The sequence below is a fragment of the Bos taurus genome, chromosome 13, assembly GCF_002263795.3.
Source record: "Bos taurus isolate L1 Dominette 01449 registration number 42190680 breed Hereford chromosome 13, ARS-UCD2.0, whole genome shotgun sequence".
NCBI classification, from domain to species: Eukaryota; Metazoa; Chordata; class Mammalia; order Artiodactyla; family Bovidae; genus Bos; species Bos taurus.
Window position 1 is genome coordinate 66145632 of NC_037340.1, and position 19468 is coordinate 66165099.

The window sequence follows — 19468 nt, forward strand, 5'->3', positions numbered from 1 at the left end:
AAGATAGTTCTTGGTACATAGTAGTTATTCAGAAACATTTGATGAATGATGATCCACATTACAGATCTCTTTCTAGTTTTTTTAAAGAGCTTTCACATTCTTTAGGTTATTTAATACACACCAGGGCTTAAGTAGCACGAACACTCATATCTCTAATGTAGGCATCCCTTCATCAACATTCTCCCAAAAATAGTGGAGTGAGAACTCTAGATGGACCTGGATATGAGTCCAAGATTGGCTGTGTCTAAAGGCTGTTCTGGTTGTCTTTCTTATTTGTAAAATACCTTTCTTAAGGGGTTCTAGTTCAAACTGAAGTAGACGATATAGGCAAAGGGGAATTAATTATAAATGTTAACCTTGTGATTATTGTTGGAAGGCAGACTGTTCATGAAGCTGCCTGTTTGAAAGGATTTTATTCCAATGAAAAGTAGAAATGTTCGACTCCTGGCATTTCCCTCTGTCCCCTGGGGCATAATAGATGAGGACTGATTTTTTTTTTCCCATTTATTCAGCAAATATTAGTTCAGTACTACCATGTGCAAGGCTTGGAAATACTGGGATGAATAAAAGCAACAGCCTATCCTCGTGGAGCTTATAGTTTAGCAGAGGAATCAGACATTACTAAATTTAGTTGTAAAAAATACTACATAGAATTGTAAGTTGCTTTGAGAAATATAGAAACAACAACAATAATGTAAAAGAAGGAGTAGTTAACATTTATGTAACCCTTATTTATATACATGCCACTAAGATACTCTAACTTAATGCATGTAATCCTAACAACCCTGAGGTAGATACTGGTATTATCCCACTTGAGGAAACTGAGGCACAGACTGGTCACATTGTAACTGCCATGGCCACCTGGCTAAAAAGTGACAGAGCTGAGATTTAAACCTGGCCCCAGACACCTTGTGTTTCACCATAGAACTGGGACCCCATCCAGAGGAAGGCTGCTGGGGGGCTTCTTAAGGAAGAGATGCTGCTGCTGCTATGTTGCTTCAGTCGTGTCTGACTCTGTGCGATCCCATAGATGGCAGCCCACCAGGCTCCCCCGTCCCCGGGATTCTCCATGCAAGAACACTGGAGTGGGTTGCCATTTCCTTCTCCAATGCATGAAAGTGAAAAGTCAAAGTGAAGTCGCTCAGTCATGTCTGACTCTTAGCGACCCCATGGATTGCAGCCTACCAGGCTCCTCCGTCCATGGGATTTTCCAGGCAAGACTACTGGAGTGGGGTGCCATTGCCTTCTCCAAAGGAAGAGATACTTGACCTGAAATCTGAAAGTTGAAATTAAGCAGGAGAAGACATGCCAAAGAGCTGGGTAGGAAAGAACACGACTCGTTAGAGGAACGGAGAGGAGGGCAGAGAGCCACAGATGAAAGAATGGGGGAAGAGGTCCCACTGGGAAACAGGCAAGGCCACGTGAGGACTCGGGTTTGGATTTGTCCTAGGAGGCATTGGAGCTACAAACATACCTGAGACAGGAATGGCATGATGAGCCCCTTGCTTTAGATGCCCAGAAGCTGCTGGGAGAACTGTCATTCAAATAGTTGAAGACTGTGCCCAGCGGTTCCCCAGGTGGAACCTCCCATTTCCTCACCCTTCCTTACATGACTTGGTTCCCAGACCTTGGTGCGCCTCATCATTGGAACTGTGTATAAAAGTTTGAATAGTGTGGAGTGTATTTATTTAACAATCATTTCCCCCCAAGGTTCAAGCACTGTCTTCCTGTTGGCCCTGACAATCATAGCCAGCACCCAGGCTTTGACGCCTACTCACTACCTCACCAAGCATGACGTGGAGAGACTGAAAGCCTCTCTGGACCGCCCTTTCACAAGTTTGGAGTCTGCTTTCTACTCCATCGTGGGACTCAGCAGCCTTGGTGCCCAGGTGCCAGATGTAAAGGTGAGATCACTTTTGCCCTGGTGGCCTCATTCCCTCACTGTCTTCCTTTTGTTTACTTCAAACCTAACTCTTGCTTATTTGAGAATACCCAAGGCTAAGCCAATATCATAACTATTTATATCAATCTGACAGATCCTCTTTTTTCTCCTGAATGACTAATGTATGTTAGTACCATGCCGGGTGTTTAGTAAAGTATAAAGAAGACCAAGTCATAAATCCTTTAGGAACTTTCTGTAGCTTTTATTGAAACTTTTACGGTGAGGCTGGGGTTTCCTGGTAGCTCAGACGGTAAAGAATTATGGAGATCGCAGTTTGATCTCTGGGTGGGGAGGATCCCCTGGAGAAAGGAATGGCAACCGACTCCAGTGTTCTTGCCTGGAGAATCCCATGGGCAGAGGAGTCTCACGGGCAACAGTCCATGGGTGGCAAAGAGTCGGACACGACTGAGTGACTTCCATTTCATTTCACTTCACTTACAGTGAGGGGTATACTTGTTAAGTGCCCCGTGTGTGTGGCTAATAAATATTAAAGGAATTCAAGATGGGGAGCATTCACTTTTATTAAACACTGACAGTTACAGCATCAGGCAATTCTGATATATTTTTTGGATCTTTGATGAGGAAAAATGCATCATGACTGAAACCTTTCCTGGATTTAGGAAAAGTCTTAAATTGTGAATTTACATTTTATTTATTACAGCAACATGGACAGCCTAGGGTAGGGAATCAGGGCCAGGTTTCTCACATAAGCCTTGTGTCTCAGTTTCCTATAGTTGTGTAACAAATTACTGTGAACTTAGGGATTTAAAACAACACTCATTTATGAATGGATAGTTCTGTAGGTCAGAAGTCCAGACAGGCTTGGCAGAGCTGTCTGCTTAGTGTCTCATAGGTCCCTTTGAAGATATTGGCCAGGCTTGGCTCTTAACCGTAGGCTCTTCAGGTTGTTGGCAGAATCCAGTTTCTTGTGGTCGTGGGTCTGAGGTCCCCATTTTCTCGCTGTCAAGCCAAGGGCTGCTGTCCACTCCTCACGACCATCTCCTTTCTTTTCATCTTGCCCTGTCCCCACTTAGGTGAGTCATGGCATGTTGAGTCCTTGCTCTTCAAATCTCTCTGACCTCCTCTTCTGCTACCAGTTGGAGAAAACTCTCTGCAATTAAAAGGGCTTACCTTTTAGGTCAGGCCTACCTGGAAAATCTCTAAATTTTAAGGTCTGCTGTTTTGGGGCTGTAATTACACCTAAAAAAATCCCTTCATAGCAATTCTTAGGTTAGTGTTCAAATATATAATCAATGGATGGAAATCTGACAATGACATCTTTAGAATGCTGCCTTTCTTATACTAGCATGGAAATGGCCCCACATTTAAATGGTTTATGACTAAAGTTTATTTTTCACTTGTATTATAATATGGCCATCAACAGTCAGCTGGGGCTTTGCTTCATATTCTTCAGGCTAAGATTTAGCCTGATGGAGTAGTCTCTTTCTGGACTGTTGTAGAGATGAAAGCATAACTTTTACAACTTCTCTTCAGAAGAGATACTTGCCACTTGTTTTTTCTTTCTCATTTCTTTGCCTAAAGCAAGTCTGGTAGCCATGCCTGGATTCAACAGATCAGGGCAATGTAATCTTCAGAGGACACTGCAATTTAGGGAGCGGTAACCCCACTCCAGTACTTTTGCCTGGAAAATCCCGTGGATGGAGGAGCCTGGTGGGCTGCAGTCCATGGGGTCGATAGAGTCGGACACGACTGAGCGACTTCACTTTGACTTTTCACTTTCATGCATTGGAGAAGGAAATGGCAACCCACTCCAGTGTTCTTGCCTGGAGAATCTCAGGGACGGGAAGCCTGGTGGGCTGCCGTCTATGGGGTAGCACAGAGTTGGACACGACTGAAGCGACTTAGCAGCAGCAACGTGTCCAGTTAGCGGCTCACTCCCTTTGCCAAGGCCTGTCTTGGCATCCTCCTGGACTCTCACATCCATTGTATCTCTAACAGTCTCCCTCTGCCCCCATCTTTTACTTGTCAACTTGTCCTGGAGAATTTTCCACATTCTGCCTTTGATTGATTATATCCTCATGTTGTTTTTGAACATCTTTTCTTAACTCTTGGATTCTTATAAACAGATAATTCTTGAGGCTTATTTATATTCAGAGTCAGTTTGTAGGCAGTGCTGTGTACTTCCTATTAGTGGATGCATGATACCTGATTGTTTCATTTTTAGTTATGATAAAATTAGATTCACGTGTTGTAACACTAGTCTATCTCTTGTACACAGTATATAGCAGGGATTTGTTTTTTCATCTGTTCTGATAATCTCAGTCTCTTAGTTGGGGATTTAGTTCATTTATATTTTTTGTAACTATGCTGTTGGATTTAAGTCTACCATTTTGTTATTTTCTATTTGTCTATCCATCCTTTCCTCTTCCTTTCCTTTCTTAGTTTGAATCTTTTTTTTTAAAATAGTTTATCTCTTTTATTGACTTTTTGCTTACTTAGCATTTTAGCAGTTGATCTAGAGATTGTAATAAACATCTTTTTTAAAAAAACTTAATATTTAATTGGCTGTACTGGGTCTTGGTTGCTGCGTGTGGGCTTTCTCTAGTTGTGGCATATGGGGGCTACTCGAGCCGTGGTGGACAGGCTTCTCGTTGTGGAGGCTTCTCTTACTGGTGAGCACAGGCTCTAGGGAGCACAGGTTTCAATAGCTGCAGCTCATGGGCTCTAGGCTTAGTATTTGTGGCCTGGGCTTGGTTGTTCTGTGGCATATGGAATCTTCTGGACCAGGGATCGAACCCATGTCCCCTGCATTGGCAGGTGGATTCTCAACCACTGGACCACCAGGCAAGTCCCTGTAATATGCATCTTAACTTATTACAGTATATTTTGAATTATTTTGCTGCATCATGAGTAAGGAAAGGACCTTATAACAAAATATTTCTCTTCAAACTCCCATCATTTGTACTACTGTCATACTTCTTACTTTTTTTCAAGGATCACAGCCTTGTGCTGTCTGGTGTCTCAACATCTCATTTTGTTCAGTTTTATAGTTATATGTGGCAGTTTAATATTTCGATTCCGTCCTGGTCAAAATAGGTAGTCCCAGTTGATGTCTTGGAGTCCATTGCAATTTTTTTTTTTTTTTTTTGATGCTTAAAATGTTCCATTTTTGCCAGTGGGCCAGAATGTTTCTGTATGTGTGTGTTTTTGTGAACTGGTAGTCTTTGAGAATTTCTGATGTCCTTGGTTTATCTTTCCTGGCTGGGACTAGAATCAGTAATTGCTACTATCTATTGAATATCTGATATATGCCAGATACACTGGACATGTTATCTTGAGTGTTGTTAATTCTCAGTTTAGTTCAGTCGCTCAGTGGTGTCCGACTCTTTGTGACCCCATGGACTGCATCACGCCAGGCCTCCCTGTCCATCACCAAGTCCCGGAGTTTACTCAAACTCATGTCCATCGAGTCGGTGATGCCATCCTATCATCTCATCCTCTGTCGTCCCTTTCTCCTCCCACCTTCAATCTTTCCCAGCGTCAGGGTCTTTTTTGGATGAGTCAGTTCTTCCCATCAGGTGGCCAAAGTATTGGAGTTTCAGCTTCACCATCAGTCCTTCCAATGAATATTCAGGACTGATTTCCTTTAGGATGGACTGGTTGGATCTCCTTGCAGTCCAAGGGACTCTCCAGAGTCTTCAACATCACACACAGTTCAAAAGCATCAATTCTTCGGTGCTCAGCTTTCTTTGTAGTCCAACTCTCACATCCATACATGACTACTGGAAAAACCATAGCCTTGACTAGACGGACCTTTGTTGGCAAAGTGATGTCTCTGTTTTTTAAGATGCTGTCTAGGTTGGTCATAACTTTTCTTCCATGGAGCAAGTGTCTTTTAATTTCTTGGCTGCAGTCACCATCTGCAGTGATTCTGGAACCCAAAAAAGTAAAGTCTGCCACTTTCCACTGTTTCCCCATCTATTTCCCATGAAGTGATTGGACCAGATGCCATGATCTTAAAGTTTTCTGAATGTTGAGTTTTAAGCCAACTTTTTCACTCTCCTCTTTCACTTTCATCAAGAGGCTCTTTAGTTCTTCTTCACTTTCTGCCATAAGGGTGGTGTCATCTGCATATCTGAGGTTATTGATATTTCTCCCGGCAATCTTGATTCCAGCTTGTGCTTCTTCCAGCCCTGCGTTTCTCATAATGTACTCTGCATAGAAGTTAAATAAGCAGGGTGACAATATACAGCCTTCACGTACTCCTTTTCCTATTTGGAACCAGTCTGTTGTTCCATGTCCAGTTCTAATTGTTTCTTCCTCACCTGCATACAGAGTTCTCAAGAGGCAGGTCAGGTGGTTTGGTATTCCCATCTCTTTAAGAATTTTCCAGTTCTTAATTCCATATGGTCAGAAACATTTTCCTATAATAGAGGAGAAAACATAAGTTCAGAAAGGGTTAGAAAATTGCCCTGTGTCTGCCAACCATCATCTGAATAATGGCTCCTAGGGTCAAATCCAGCTTGAAGTCTGTTACTGTAAATAAAAGTTTACTGGAACATAACTAGACCCATCATTTGTATATTGCTTATGGCTACTTTTACACTTTAACAGTAAAGTTGAGTAATTACTAAAGGGAGATATCTGGCCCCCAAAGCCTATTTATTCTCTGACCCTTTGTAGAAAATTTGCTAATCCCTGCTGTATGAGAGCTGCACTTTTTCAGAAATTCAGATATCTTCCTGATAGCTATTATTTGTTCCTGCCTGGTATTTCTGTGTGTGACTGTTGAAACTAACTTTCCTCATGTTGTTGTAAACCCTCTAGGTCAAGGTACCGCCTGATAAAATTAGTTTTACTCAAAAGAAAGTGCACAAGCAGCAGAGTCGTTAGCCCAAGCTTTTGATCTTGGCTCCATCTCGGTAAAATGGGAGTTATGATGCCTTTCTCCTGGGATCATTGAAAAGATAATGTGAAATCATGTTATGCCTGATAGGTAACAGGCCCATGAAAGGCCCTTTGATTGTTAACTATTGTTATAATTAATATTTTAAAACGTTTGCTTTTATAATTTTGCTTTTGATAATTTATTCATGAGAGTTCAGACGGGGCTGGTGTAGATACTGTATGGACAGCCCATGGTGTCTGTAAAGAGCCTGGGAAGAGAGAGAGCAGTTGAGAGGCATAGAGTGGAGCAATCTTGACCAGCAGAGGTTTTGTACCATCAGGTATAGGAGAGAAAATGGGGATTATTAGGTTAATTTTACATTTTGGATTTGAATGCAGATGAGAGGTTTCTACTAATGGATTTCAAACATTTGTGGGACCATAGCATTCAGTCCAGGGGCCTCCTGGAAGAGTGGGGTGGTCTTACTCTAACTTGAATGATATCTTTTTTTTTTAAAGATTTATTTCTATATTTTTTGGCTGTGCTGGGTCTTTGTTGCTGCATGCGGGTTTTCTCTAGCTGTGGTGTGCAGGCCTCTCGTTGCGGTGGCTTCTCTTGTGGAGCGCAGGCTGTAGGCAAGTGGGCTTCAGTAGTTGTAGTTCACGGACTCTAGGGTGCAGGCTCAGTAGTTGTGGTGCACGGGCCCAGTTGCCCTGCGGCATGTAGGATCCTTCCTCCCAGACCAGGGATTGAACCCAACAAGTCCCTGCACTGACAGGCAAATTCCTAACCACCAGACCACCAGGGAAGCCCAGAACGCTACGTTTTAATCTGTCTCATGATTTGGAGCTGCCTGTGGATTTAGATTGAACTCTTGCCCCTGCGGGTGTTCTCTGCTGATGTCACAAGTTCGAGTGGATGTTGGCCCAGGCTGAAGGTATAGGCTAAAGCCATCCAGACAGCTGCAGTGCACTGTGATTCGGGGGTAATTGTGTGATTCAGTTCATTTGCTTAGTCATGTCCGACTCTTTGCGATTTCATGGACTGCAGCACACTAGGCTTCCCTGTCCATCACCAACTGCCAGAGCTTGCTAAAACTCAAGTCCATCGAGTCAGTGATGCCATCCAGCTGTCTCATTCTCTGTCATCCCCTTCTCCTCCTGCCTTCAATCTTTCCCAGCATCAGGGTCTTTTCAAATGAGTCAGTTCTTCCCATCAGGTGGCCAAAGTATTGGAGTTTCAGCTTTAGCATTAGTCCTTCCAGTGAATAATTCAGGACTGATTTCCTTTAGGATTGAGTGGTTTGATCTCCTTGCAGTCCAAGGGACTCTTGAGAGTCTTCTGCAACACCACAGCTAATTGTGTGATTGGTGGTGGTGGTGGTTTAGTCGCTAAGTCGTGTCCTACTCTTGGGACCCCATGGACTGTAGCCTGCCAGGCTTCTCTGTCCATGGGATTCTCCAGGCAAGAATACTGGAGTGGGTTGCCATTTCCTTCTCCAAATTGTACAGTTAGCTGTGGCTTTTTGTTCCTAATTCAGTGGTTGGCTTCAAGATCTTGACTTACCGCACCACCGAGGGACCTGTGCTGCTTACCGAACCTTTCAGAATCTTTGTTTTCTCATCTGTAACATGGAGATAGTTACAGTACAGCTCACAGCTGATGGATGTAGGGTGGTTAGCATGGTGATGGCAGGTAATACGTGTGTAATCAGTATTAGCTCTTAATGGTACTATTATGTAATAGTGGTAGTTCATGTACATGGATGTTTTATTTTTTTTATCAAACTGCCATCCGCATTGCTTAATGCCTACTGAACAAAAGGTGTTCCACAAATATTTGTTGAATGAATGAATTGTAAACTTTAGCGTAATAGAAATGAAAACTCTCTAAATGTGCCTCTTAATCAGAAAATAAATGGCTTAATCACATATTTCATTCTTCTAATCACTTACGAAACATGCTGTGGTGAGGGTGTGATGTGTACATTGTAAGCTGTGGAAGGAAGGGAGTTGTATGGACGTTTAGGAGCTGGTGGATTTCCTTATTAAGAGATGCACATTAAATAAACCAATTGAGAAAGAGTCTCTGTTACTGCCACTTCCATGTAGTGGGGTGTGTCCTGCTCAGCTGTCGTTGCTTTCAGTGAGTAGGGAGAATTCCCTCAGTTCTGTTAGATCCACTGAGTTGGTTGCTGTCATAGATAGATCATTAGGGGAGATTTTGGTTATTTTGTCATAACAGATTCAACAGGAAAACAGAGGAATGGGGTTGAGTAAGTATGAGAGGAGAGCACAGCTCTGGGAACAGTGGAGTGTGGAATAAGAGTTGATTTTAGGTGTTAATGAAGAATGAACATCTTTCATTTCAGTGTCAAGTACTGTATATGTAGGGCTTCCCAGGTGACTCCTTGGTAAAGAATCTGCCTGCCAATGCAGGAGATGCAGGTTCGATCCCTGAATTGGGAAGATCCCCTGGAGGAGGAAATGGCAACCCACTCCAGTATTCTTGCCTCCATATTCATGGAATTTTCCCCAAGAGGGGCCTGACAGGCTGTGGTTCATGGAGTCAAAGAGAATGGAGCGTGCATGACCCTCCTACAAAGGCGTGTCTGTGGTTTCCTGTCTTTAGACACGTAAGAATTGGAGGCAAACAAATGTGGATTTGGAGAAATCTGGGGCCAGCTTCCTTCCTGCAGGCTCAAGATCGACCATCCCACATAGGAAAAAAAGCAAAAACAAGCTGCTGACATTTTGAGCTTTGAAATCACAGACAGCTGGTAGATCTGTCTCTGCAAAGCAAGTATAGTAGGCATGATGCTGGCTTCACACAGGAATAGGTCGTTTTTGTAGTCCCTAGAAAGGTTGTATAGCTCAGACTGGAGCCAGGCTGCCTGGGTCTGAATTCCAGTTCCTTCATTAAGAGCTGAGTGACCTTATGCCCTAGTTTTCTTATCTGTAAAATTCAGGTAATAGGAGGACCTAGTGCATAGATCCTCTTACTAAAGGAGAAATGCTTATACAGCACTTGTCAACACTGCTTGCCTCATTTTAAGTGCTCAAAAAGTGCTAACAATGACCATAGTCATTTGGGGCTTTGGATGTTGTTCTATTGTTAAAGCACCAGATGGCGACAAAGCACACAGCAATTACCCACATTCTGCTGAAAGGATTTCTTGAATAGATTGTTTTCTTCTTCAAATCCTTTTTAGATGTGTTGAACCTGACTTAGCTTTGGAGACATCTGAGTGAAGACATTGCCATTTATTAGCTTTGTAACCTTCATGAGGTTACCTACCAATGCTGAACCTCAGTTTCTTACTCTGTTCACTGGGGATGATAATACCTGCCACAGGGTCCTCATGTTCATTAAGAGGAAGAGCATCATAAACACCCTGCACAGGTTATGCCAGAGCAGGTGTCAGTGGGAGTGACCACCTTTCCTTTCCTTACTTCCAGCTTCAGAAGGACTGTGTGTGTGTATGCTTAGTTGCTTAGTCGTGTCTAGCTCTTTGTGACCCCATGCACTGTAGCCCACCAGGCTCCTCTGTTCATGGGATTCTCTAGGCAAGAATACTGGTGTGGGTAGCCATTCCCTTCTCCAGGTGGGGGTCTTCGCAACCCAGGAATCAAACCCAGGTCTTCTGCTTTGCAAGCAGATACTTTACCAACTGAGCCACCAGGGAAGCCCTAGAGTTGCTCTTTCTATGAAGTTAGCATTTGGGAGTAATATAGCTTCCTGTGAAAAATATCTGTTTAAAAACTGAAATCTTGTGTAGCTGGTTCTTTAAGCCATCATAGATTGCTCAGAATTTTATTCATCATTCAAAAAAGTGCGACCAAGCAACATCTTGAGAATCCATCCAATTGCTCTTCCCTTACCTTTGACAGAGCTCTCATTGCTGTAGCCCTTGGCAGTTTGGAAACAACCAGACCCTAACCCTTCTCCAAGTAGGCCTGGGTCCTAGGTCGAAAGGAAAGGCAGTAGCGGCCCTGAGGCCAGTAAGGCGCCAGTCATGTCTCACACACTCCCGCAGCCTGCTCCTTCCTGGGCAGTAACGCTAGAAGCTAGGAATGTCTTGGCAAGGCTCGCAAAGGGCAGAGCAGAATCTCGGCCGTGATTCTCCAATATCGGGCCTCTGAGCAGTTCTGGAGCTCTCCCCTTGTAGAAGCTAACACGGTCCTTCCAAAGAAAGGCTTGCAAACACACGCCGGTTTGCTGCCTCTTCTTCCCCAAAAGAGGCTCGCTTCCCCGCATCCTGTGAACTCTTACTTCCAGGCCTGGGGGGAAAGCGCTTCCTGGAGGTCTTTTCTCAGGGGCTGTTTCCCCTGAGCTGGGGCTGTGGTTCAGTTCAGTCCAGGTCAGTCGCTCAGTCTTGCGTACACTTGACCCACTCATCGTGTGTATCACCACTTACCATTGATTTTCCCTCTGTTTAGAAAGCGTGCACCTTCATTAAATCAAACCTTGATCCCAGCAACGTGGATTCCCTTTTCTACGCCGCTCAGTCCAGCCAGGCCCTCTCAGGGTGTGAGGTGAGTCCAGCTTCTTCACGTTTGTGTTTACTTTAAACTGTCAAGTCCTTTTTTGAAGACAGGTGGTCACGTGAGACTTTTTTTTTAGCAGGGAGACTATTGGAATTCCATTCTTGTGGGTTTTTTTTTTTTTTCTTAAAGAGATGGACTTGGTTTATGTTTCCCAAGTTTTCACTTTTTGTGAATTTTTAAGTAATTTCTTCCTTGAGTTGCCTCTCTTCTGGGAAGTCCTGCTTTTTTTCTTATAGTCTCCCTTTAACATTTCAAAATGTTTAAAGTGAAAACGCCACATTTCTAGAAATCTATTTTTTTGATCACAGGAGAACCCTATCAGTAGGCTAGTAACTTGCCAGAATATTTTCAAAAGTGTTGTGCTGAGGTTTCCCAGATATTTAATTCTGGCTTCTGAGATGTTGAAGACAGTGATCGAGGACCAAGTGGGTGATATGACTGTGGTAATTGCTCTGCCTGCCGCAGGCGGCCCTCACCTGTTCTAAACTCTGTGTCTGCCTATCCTTTCTTAGATCTCTATTTCAAATGAGACCAAAGACCTGCTACTGGCAGCTGTGAGCGAAGACTCTTCGGTGGCCCAGATCTACCATGCAGTGGCAGCCCTCAGTGGCTTTGGCCTCCCCTTGGCTTCCCAGGAAGCGCTCGGTGCCCTTACTGCCCGTCTCAGCAAGGAGGAGACCGTGCTAGCGTAAGTCCGCATCTCAAGCGCTTCTCAGGCTGCTTCCCCGAGAGGCTTCATCCGCTGGTTCCACAGGTGTTGTCTGGGCACCTGCTGTGCTCCAGGTGCTCTGTCGGCACTGCAGACATCGTGTTGTACTAAGGTCCATGTCCTTGTGCAGCTCCCCAACACATGGTCTCCTGTAGCTGCCCTGGCCAGGGCAAATACTGAGTCAGAACATAAGTGTGCTGCTACAGAGACACGATTGCATTTGAGGTTAGGGCTGAAGCAAGGGTAGGAGTGACCAAGGGAGAGGGAGGCCAGGGAGCCATGTGTGTCTCGTGCTGAGGCTTGGCCAGGCCACGGTGTGATGGTGGAGACTCTGCCATGGAGGAGGGCTCCTGGGGTCCCTTAGAGCTGTGGGTGACAGCACCCAGCGGGGGAGTAGGGGCTCAGAGGGGAGAGTATCCTAGGGATCTAACCCTGCTCGTCTGCAAAAGGCTCGGGTGAGGGAGAAGCACCCACTAGGAAGGAACACTGAGCAACTTTCCTGTTTGTTATACATTTATTGTACGTGTATTGTAACTGACTTCAGGATGTTTACTAAGCTTACAAGTTGCACGTAGTTTTTCCCCCCCTTTGATCCTGAAACTCCTCATTAAGCACAGTATACATGTATTTCATTTTCTGCGTGCCCCCCATTTAATTGCAACCCTGAGAGGGATTGGAGTACCTGGACTCCTGTTTATCGTCAGCAAGACATTAGCGACGCAGTGCCCTACTGCAGAGTAGTTCAGTTGTCTCCCAGTGTTTGGTTTGCTTTTGCTTTTGCTTTTGCTAAGAACTGAAATGTTTCTAAACTTGAAGCTTTGTTAAGAGCAGGTTCACAGTCAGTTGCCTTTCTCTTTGTCACTCTCACATCCTACTCATTTTCACGTGGTCAGTAATCAGTGACTTGGGGGCTGGGGCTTTTCCTAGGAATGACATTTTGTGCACACTTTGCCCAGTGCTTGGCCCTTGTGGTGCTCTGGTTTCAGGTCACAGGACTTATCACCACTGTGTCTCCTGTCATGAATTCATTTGTCAGTGCCTCACTCAGATGCTACCTTCTACAGAAATATCTTTCCATTGCCCTCTAAGCAAAAGGGAAAATCTCCCTCCTCTAAACTCCATAACAGAAAGAAGTACAAGGAAAGTATATCCAGTTTGGGGTCTGTTAGACTTGAGTTTGAATACTAGCTCTGTTTCTTGCTGTGTGACTTTGGGCAAGTTACTAACCTCTCTGAGCCTAATCTGTAAATGAGATCAATAATCCTAACATCACAGAACAAATATCAAGGTTCAGTAAGATGGTTCTTGTCAAGAGCTTAGTGCAGTGCCTGGTCTTAGTGGGCATGGGCCACATGGAGTTCGTGCTCGCTAGAGCATTTCCTTCTCAGGTCCCTTTCTTAGGGAGCTGGTTACTTGATTGTATTGTAATTTTTTAGCTTTATTTGTAGTGCTCAGAGAGCCTGGTACCATGGTAGGTGCCCAAGAAAGAGTTAAGTTCAAAACTATACTTTTATATTTCTGTTCTCTCCTCTTGAAAAACTTCAGATAGGAAGACCACACGCTTGGGATGTGAGAGAAATGTTCAAGTCCAGCCTCTTATACTTTGTGACCATGAGCAGGCTGTTTAACCTCCCTAAACCTCAGTGTTTTCGTATGTTAAACAGGGAGAATGATATCTGTCTCATAGGGTTATTGTGAAGATCAAACTGGCAGAATGCCTTATATAATATTACTACTCAATTGCCCTGTTTTAGGAAATCTGATATAAATTAAGACTTTTCTAAATGGGCCTTCTACATTTAATTGAACTTATTGTAGGAAATGAATGTTCATAAACTTGTCTAGAACAGGAAAAGAACATTTGTAAGCTTGAGTGAACAATCTAAAAAGATGCTGTTGTGGTCTCTCATAACCCAGTGTCTTTGAATCATCAACAGTATATTAGTAAGACAGGATCTGCTTTCTTAGTGTTTGCATATAGTGCTCCAGAGGGAGAGAAGTTGCTGACTGGGGAATAAATAAAGCCAATGATTAATGGCTTTTGGATTAAGCTAAGTGGATTAATTTCATTCTGAAAACTTCTGAGGTTGTTACCAGCGTGATGCTGTCTTGTTCTGAAGAAGAGAAAAATGATATCTTAATTGAAAAGTTCTTTCTAGGCTCTCCTAGCAGTCTTTTCTGGGCTCAGTGTTTATTGTAGGCAGATGTGGAATTTCTGTCTTGTTTGGAAATTCAGGTTTCATTTTCTCAAGTGCATTCTAACAAGCATCTCCATGAGTTCTGACCCCTGTGTTTTCCAGCTTGCCACCTTAATGGAATTTTTTTTCCATGGAGGGAATCTAAATTGTTATAATCACAACGAAAGCAGACAAATTCTCTCTCTACATCCCCCAAAATACTGACTTGATAAATGGTGTTTTTACACAAAGGCCTGGTCATCTCTTGAGAATTAGAGAACCTTTCTAGGGTTGAGCAGCATCAGCTTAACCACCAGGGGTCCTCAGCTCTCTCCATTCCACTTCTAAAAGCACCATTTCCATTCTTAGTTACCCACGTTAAGAGAATAGAACCTAATAAAATATCTTACATGGACATACTTAACTTGTTGTTTGTTGTTCACTAAGTTGTGCCCAACTCTTTGTGACCCCAGCATGCCAGGCTTCCCTGTCCATCACCAACTCCTGGAGTTTGCTCAAACTCATGTCCATTGAGTCCGTGATGCAACCCAAACATCTCTTCTTCTGTCACCCCCCTCTCCTCCTGCCCTCAGTCTTTCCCAGCATCAGAGTCTTTTCCAGTGAATTGGCTCTTCACGTCAAGTAGCCAAAGTGTTGGAGCTTTAGCTTCAGCATCAGTCTTTGCAATGAATATTCAGGGTTGATTTCCTTTAGGATTGACTGGTTTGATTTCCTTGCATTCCCGTGGGCTCTCAAGAGTCTTCTCCAGCACCACAGTTTGAAAGCATCAATTCTTTGGCGCTCAGCTGTCACATCCATACAATAGTTTTCCAGTAGTCACTGGAAAAATCGCAAGCTTTGACTATGCAAACCTTTGTCGGACGTACGTACTACATCGCACCTTAAGAATGAAGTGCTGATTGTGTTAAGAGTGGACAAGCCTTGAAAACATTATGCTAAATGAAAGAAGCTAAACACAAAAGGTCACATTTGTATGACTCCATTTATATGAAATATCCAGAATAGGTAAATCCATAGAGACAGAACACAGATTGCCAGGGCCAGGGGGCAGGGAGAGTGGGGGATGGGAAATGGAATGAAACTGTTTAATGGATATAGGGTTTTATTAATATTTTGGACTGATGGGAATGCTTTAAGACTATATAGAGGTGGTGATTATACAACATTGTGAAACATACTAAATGTCTCTGAATTTAGTATGGCTAATTTCAAATGGCTAATTTCATGTGAATTTCACTTCAGTGAATTAAAATGTATATATACATATACAATCATGGATAAGGGTTAACAGTTACAGCACTGTATGACCTAGTAAAACATACAAGTGCATAGTTGAAGATTAAGTGAGTAAATTATGGTTCATCTAAGCAATATAATACTTTGTCATTGTTAATAAGGATGAAATACATTTATATGTACTCATGGAAAAGTGTGTACAGTCTATTAAGTTAAAGATAAATTAGAGAGCAGTTATCTTTTAGGGGTAGGCATTACAAGAATTTTAACTTTCTTAAATAACCTAAAGAAATTTAACTTTCTTTAGTAATCTGTGTGAATTTTTGACAAATATGTACTTTTATAGTCAGAAGTAAATGATAATAGAAATAGAAAAGAAAAAAAAAAGAATAGACTCTGGTTTGAGAACCAGATCTTTTATTCCTTTCACCTTATTTAATGCCTCAAGGACGAGCAGCTCTCAGGTTTCCTAGCTGGATGACAACAGCACAAGTGTTAGCTGTATGTTTACCAAATGCTTCCTGTTTCTGCTGCATTCATCTGGTTTCAGAAAAGTTGCTCCAGATTCTACCAGCAACCTACATATGTACATTCCACAAAGTTTCTTTGGTCTTGGAGTAAGAAAAGTAGAAAGTTAACAGGTAGCTAGCCTCTGCCTGGCACAGTACCTCATGTGACATGGGGATGCCCAGTGTACCTTGGTTGAATTGAATCCCATTCTATCTCAGAGTGTATCTCTTCTAGAGCTAATGAAGTCTTCGTCTAGTGTTCTCTGTGCAATGCCATTAGGAACCAAACGGAGGTTCAGAAGGGGGTTCACTGGTGCTCCATCTCTTCTCTCTGCCTTCAGTACTTTTGTGGATCCTGTTGCCCAGATTGCCTTCTCTCTAGCTGTAGTGAACTTTGTGATAGTAATGGTCTATTTTTTTGGCTGTACTACATGGCTTATGGGATTTAGTTCCCCAACCAATCATTGAACCTGGGATCCCAGCGATGAGAGCACTGAGTCCTAACCACTAGACCATCAGGGAACTCCTTGTAATGTGATGGTCTTTGTTGCCTCTTTCCCATATATTTAGATTTACATTACATAGATTGTATGTAATGTACATACAATCCCCATTAGATTCCCATTTACATAGACTGTAAACCAGCTCCTTCAGGCCCGAGACTGTCACATTTCTAAAGAACAAGAGCAGGATATTTTTACAGATACCCCGATACAGGAAGGGGTGCATAGAGACTTGCCATTCATTGGGGTTCTACTCTTTACATTCCAGAACAGTCCAGGCTCTACAGACGGCCTCCTACCTGTCCCAGCAGGCTGACCTGAGAAGCATCGTGGAGGAGATTGAGGTACAAATTTATTTTGCCAAGGGAATCTCCCAGTTCCTGTCTTTGAAACCCATTAGAAGAGTCTTGCAGATAAACATGAATCATTTGTTACAGCCAGTTACCTTTCTTTTCATATCCCTGGCACACTTCTGTTCTTTGTATCGGAGCAGTATTTCATAGGGAGTATTGGTTAGGCAAGTATAGTTACACCATCAGTGAGACAACAAACTACTTCATCCTACTTTGGTAGGTATGGTCTCATAGTCCACAGATTTTAGAACATAACAAATCTGAAATTCATTTTTTTTGTTTTTTTTTTTACTTACTACTTTGTTACCTCAAATTATTAATGCCTGAGCCTCAATTTGCCTACATGGTGGTAGTTAGGAACAAGTGGAGTTCTAAAGTGCCTAGTACAGACACTCAGCAAGTGGTCGCTGTGGTTTTTGCTCTTCTTCCATCCTTTGCCCAGGCCCTCCCGCTGCTCAGAGCCTGCTCCCATGGACCGAAAAGCCAGTGATGACAGGCAGTCTGACAGTGTTGTCACTGGGTTGCCCCACAGGCACGTTAGCTGCCTCATCATGTTTCCCCGGAGAGCAGTATGTCTCTCTCCATCCTTTAGAGCATTGATTAAGGAGGAGAAAGGCTTAGCTCTAGAGCTTGTATCCAAACAGATGGCCTTCGAATCCATCCATGTCACAGTGCTTCCCAGCTACACCGCAGCCTGGCCCACTGGCCTTCTGCCCAGAGCAGTTGGTGCCTTGAGTGGCCTGACTCCTGGGCTTGGGCATAAGTTGAAGGGGTTGGGGAAGGAGCACTCTCAGAGCTGCAGAAGATACCGTTCTCTTCAGATGCCTGTATGCTGTACTTCGCTTTCCGCCTAAGCACCTTTGTTGAGAAAGCACTGAGAGACTGAAGTGGTCTACAGACTGACATTTCCCAAAACCTTGTCTGCACTGGGGTGACGGTGGTTTGTCCATCTTACCTCTGTTTTATCCCCTGACTTCCAACCAGCTTCCGTTTTTGTCATGACAGGACCTTGTTGCTCGCCTGGATGAACTGGGAGGTGTGTATCTCCAGTTTGAAGAAGGACTGGAAACGACGGCATTGTTTGTGGCTGCCACCTACAAGCTTATGGACCATGTGGGGACGGAGCCATCCATTAAGGAGGTGCCTTCCTACATCACAGTTCTCTGACATGAAACTCAAAGGCATCCTTGACATTATCTCCTAACGATAGCCTTTCAGAGAGGGCTATTTGGTTAGCTTTGGGCTATCTTGGGTTCGGCATGGAAATGAGAAAGAAAAATGTGAAGCCTGTTCTTGAGAAATTGGTTGTCAGCGGGACAGGCATGAAAGCAAATTGCTACACTTGTTTTAAATGGAATATGGTTTTGTCATGAGACAGTGGTGCAGAGGCCAAGTGCATTTTTCTCTGTCCCCCTCCCTGTCCTCCCCAGCACTCCTAAGTGTTTGTCTCATGAATTCTTTCCACGCTGGTGGCCCGTGCATATCCTTTTTCTCTTGAGAAGCACCCTATATGTCAGAATTGCCTGTTCTCTCTCCCTCCGACCCTCGGCAGTGGCTCAATCAGAGCTAATCTGTGCTGATTGACATAGTTCACTGAGAGGCATGTGTCTACCAGACATCCACCAAGAGTTAATTCTTTTCTTTCTTTTTTCAAAAGGAGCTTGTTAACCTGAAGGAACCTTTAGTGGAAATGTGTCTGGGAAGTCTTGAGAGTGGGACCCTCTTGATACCCCTTGTTTGTAAGAAGGTGACCAACCCTTGATCTCAAGGACTTCAAATACAAGCTGCTGCTGTTTTAATTTGAGGAGGAAAGATTTGGGTCCCCAGTTAGAATTTCCACTTCTTTTGTGTGTTAGGAATGCATTGTGAGTTGTGTGCCGAGTTTCAACTAAACAGTAAATAATTACCTTTCTCGAGTAATTTGAGTTAATTTTGTATTTTCTCTGGAGGCTATGATCTGATAATTTAGTCATGTGTTAGCATTTTTATGTTGTCTTCTCCTTCATCCTAAGTTTTTAGAGGTCTAGAGACACCACACCCTTATTAAATTTCCATTATAGGTGAAAGTGCAAGAACGTGGGTCTTATGGTACAAATCATTTAGAGATTTTCCTGTACACAGTGCAGTTGATGAATTGGTGATATTCTGCATTAAACAACTTAAACTTTGTTTTGCTTTATTCCCAGACTTCTACCAACCAGATATTTGGCTGGGATAATTTTGCTGTTACTGCTTTTGATATAACCATTCTGGTGAACAGTCCCCCATTTTAACATGTCAACAGCTTAGTGATGGAAAATGTAATTGGTACAATTAAAGAAAATTATTTCATGTCGACTGTGAATAACACTGTCGGGAACAAGGGGAGCTCTTTTGTTAGATGGTAGATTTTAAAAAACAAAACTGATTGAAATGGAAAATGTTTCCTCTTAAGCAAACAACCTCTAGAATTTTAATAATGCCTTTTAGGTTCTACTTTTTTAAAAAATTGCTTTCAGTCCTCTTCTCTAAGCAGCCCATTAGTTCTTAATGGAGGGTTATTTTAGTTTCTTTCTAATGTACATTTTGGCTGTGCAGTTTGGTCTTGTAAACACCTACTTAGTCCCAGCATCCTGTGTGGAG

General features: G+C 43.1%; 1 protein-coding gene and 1 non-coding gene across 5 annotated transcripts in view; both read left to right on the top strand.

The window, feature by feature from the left end:
* The window catches only part of RPN2 (ribophorin II), a 54589-nt gene that overhangs the window by 2476 nt on the left and 32645 nt on the right, over positions 1-19468 (top strand). For all 4 annotated transcript variants that reach the window (XM_025000709.2, XM_025000710.2, NM_001034604.2 and 1 more), the window contains exons 2-6: positions 1711-1904; positions 11231-11326; positions 11851-12026; positions 16762-16837; positions 17852-17986. In XM_025000709.2, coding sequence (XP_024856477.1) covers positions 1711-1904; positions 11231-11326; positions 11851-12026; positions 16762-16837; positions 17852-17986 — 677 coding nt within the window. The remainder of the gene's footprint in view (positions 1-1710; positions 1905-11230; positions 11327-11850; positions 12027-16761; positions 16838-17851; positions 17987-19468) is intronic.
* Positions 9384-9514, top strand: LOC112449394 (small nucleolar RNA SNORA38). Its single transcript, XR_003037967.1, has one exon. It is a non-coding gene; the product is annotated as a small nucleolar RNA SNORA38 (small nucleolar RNA).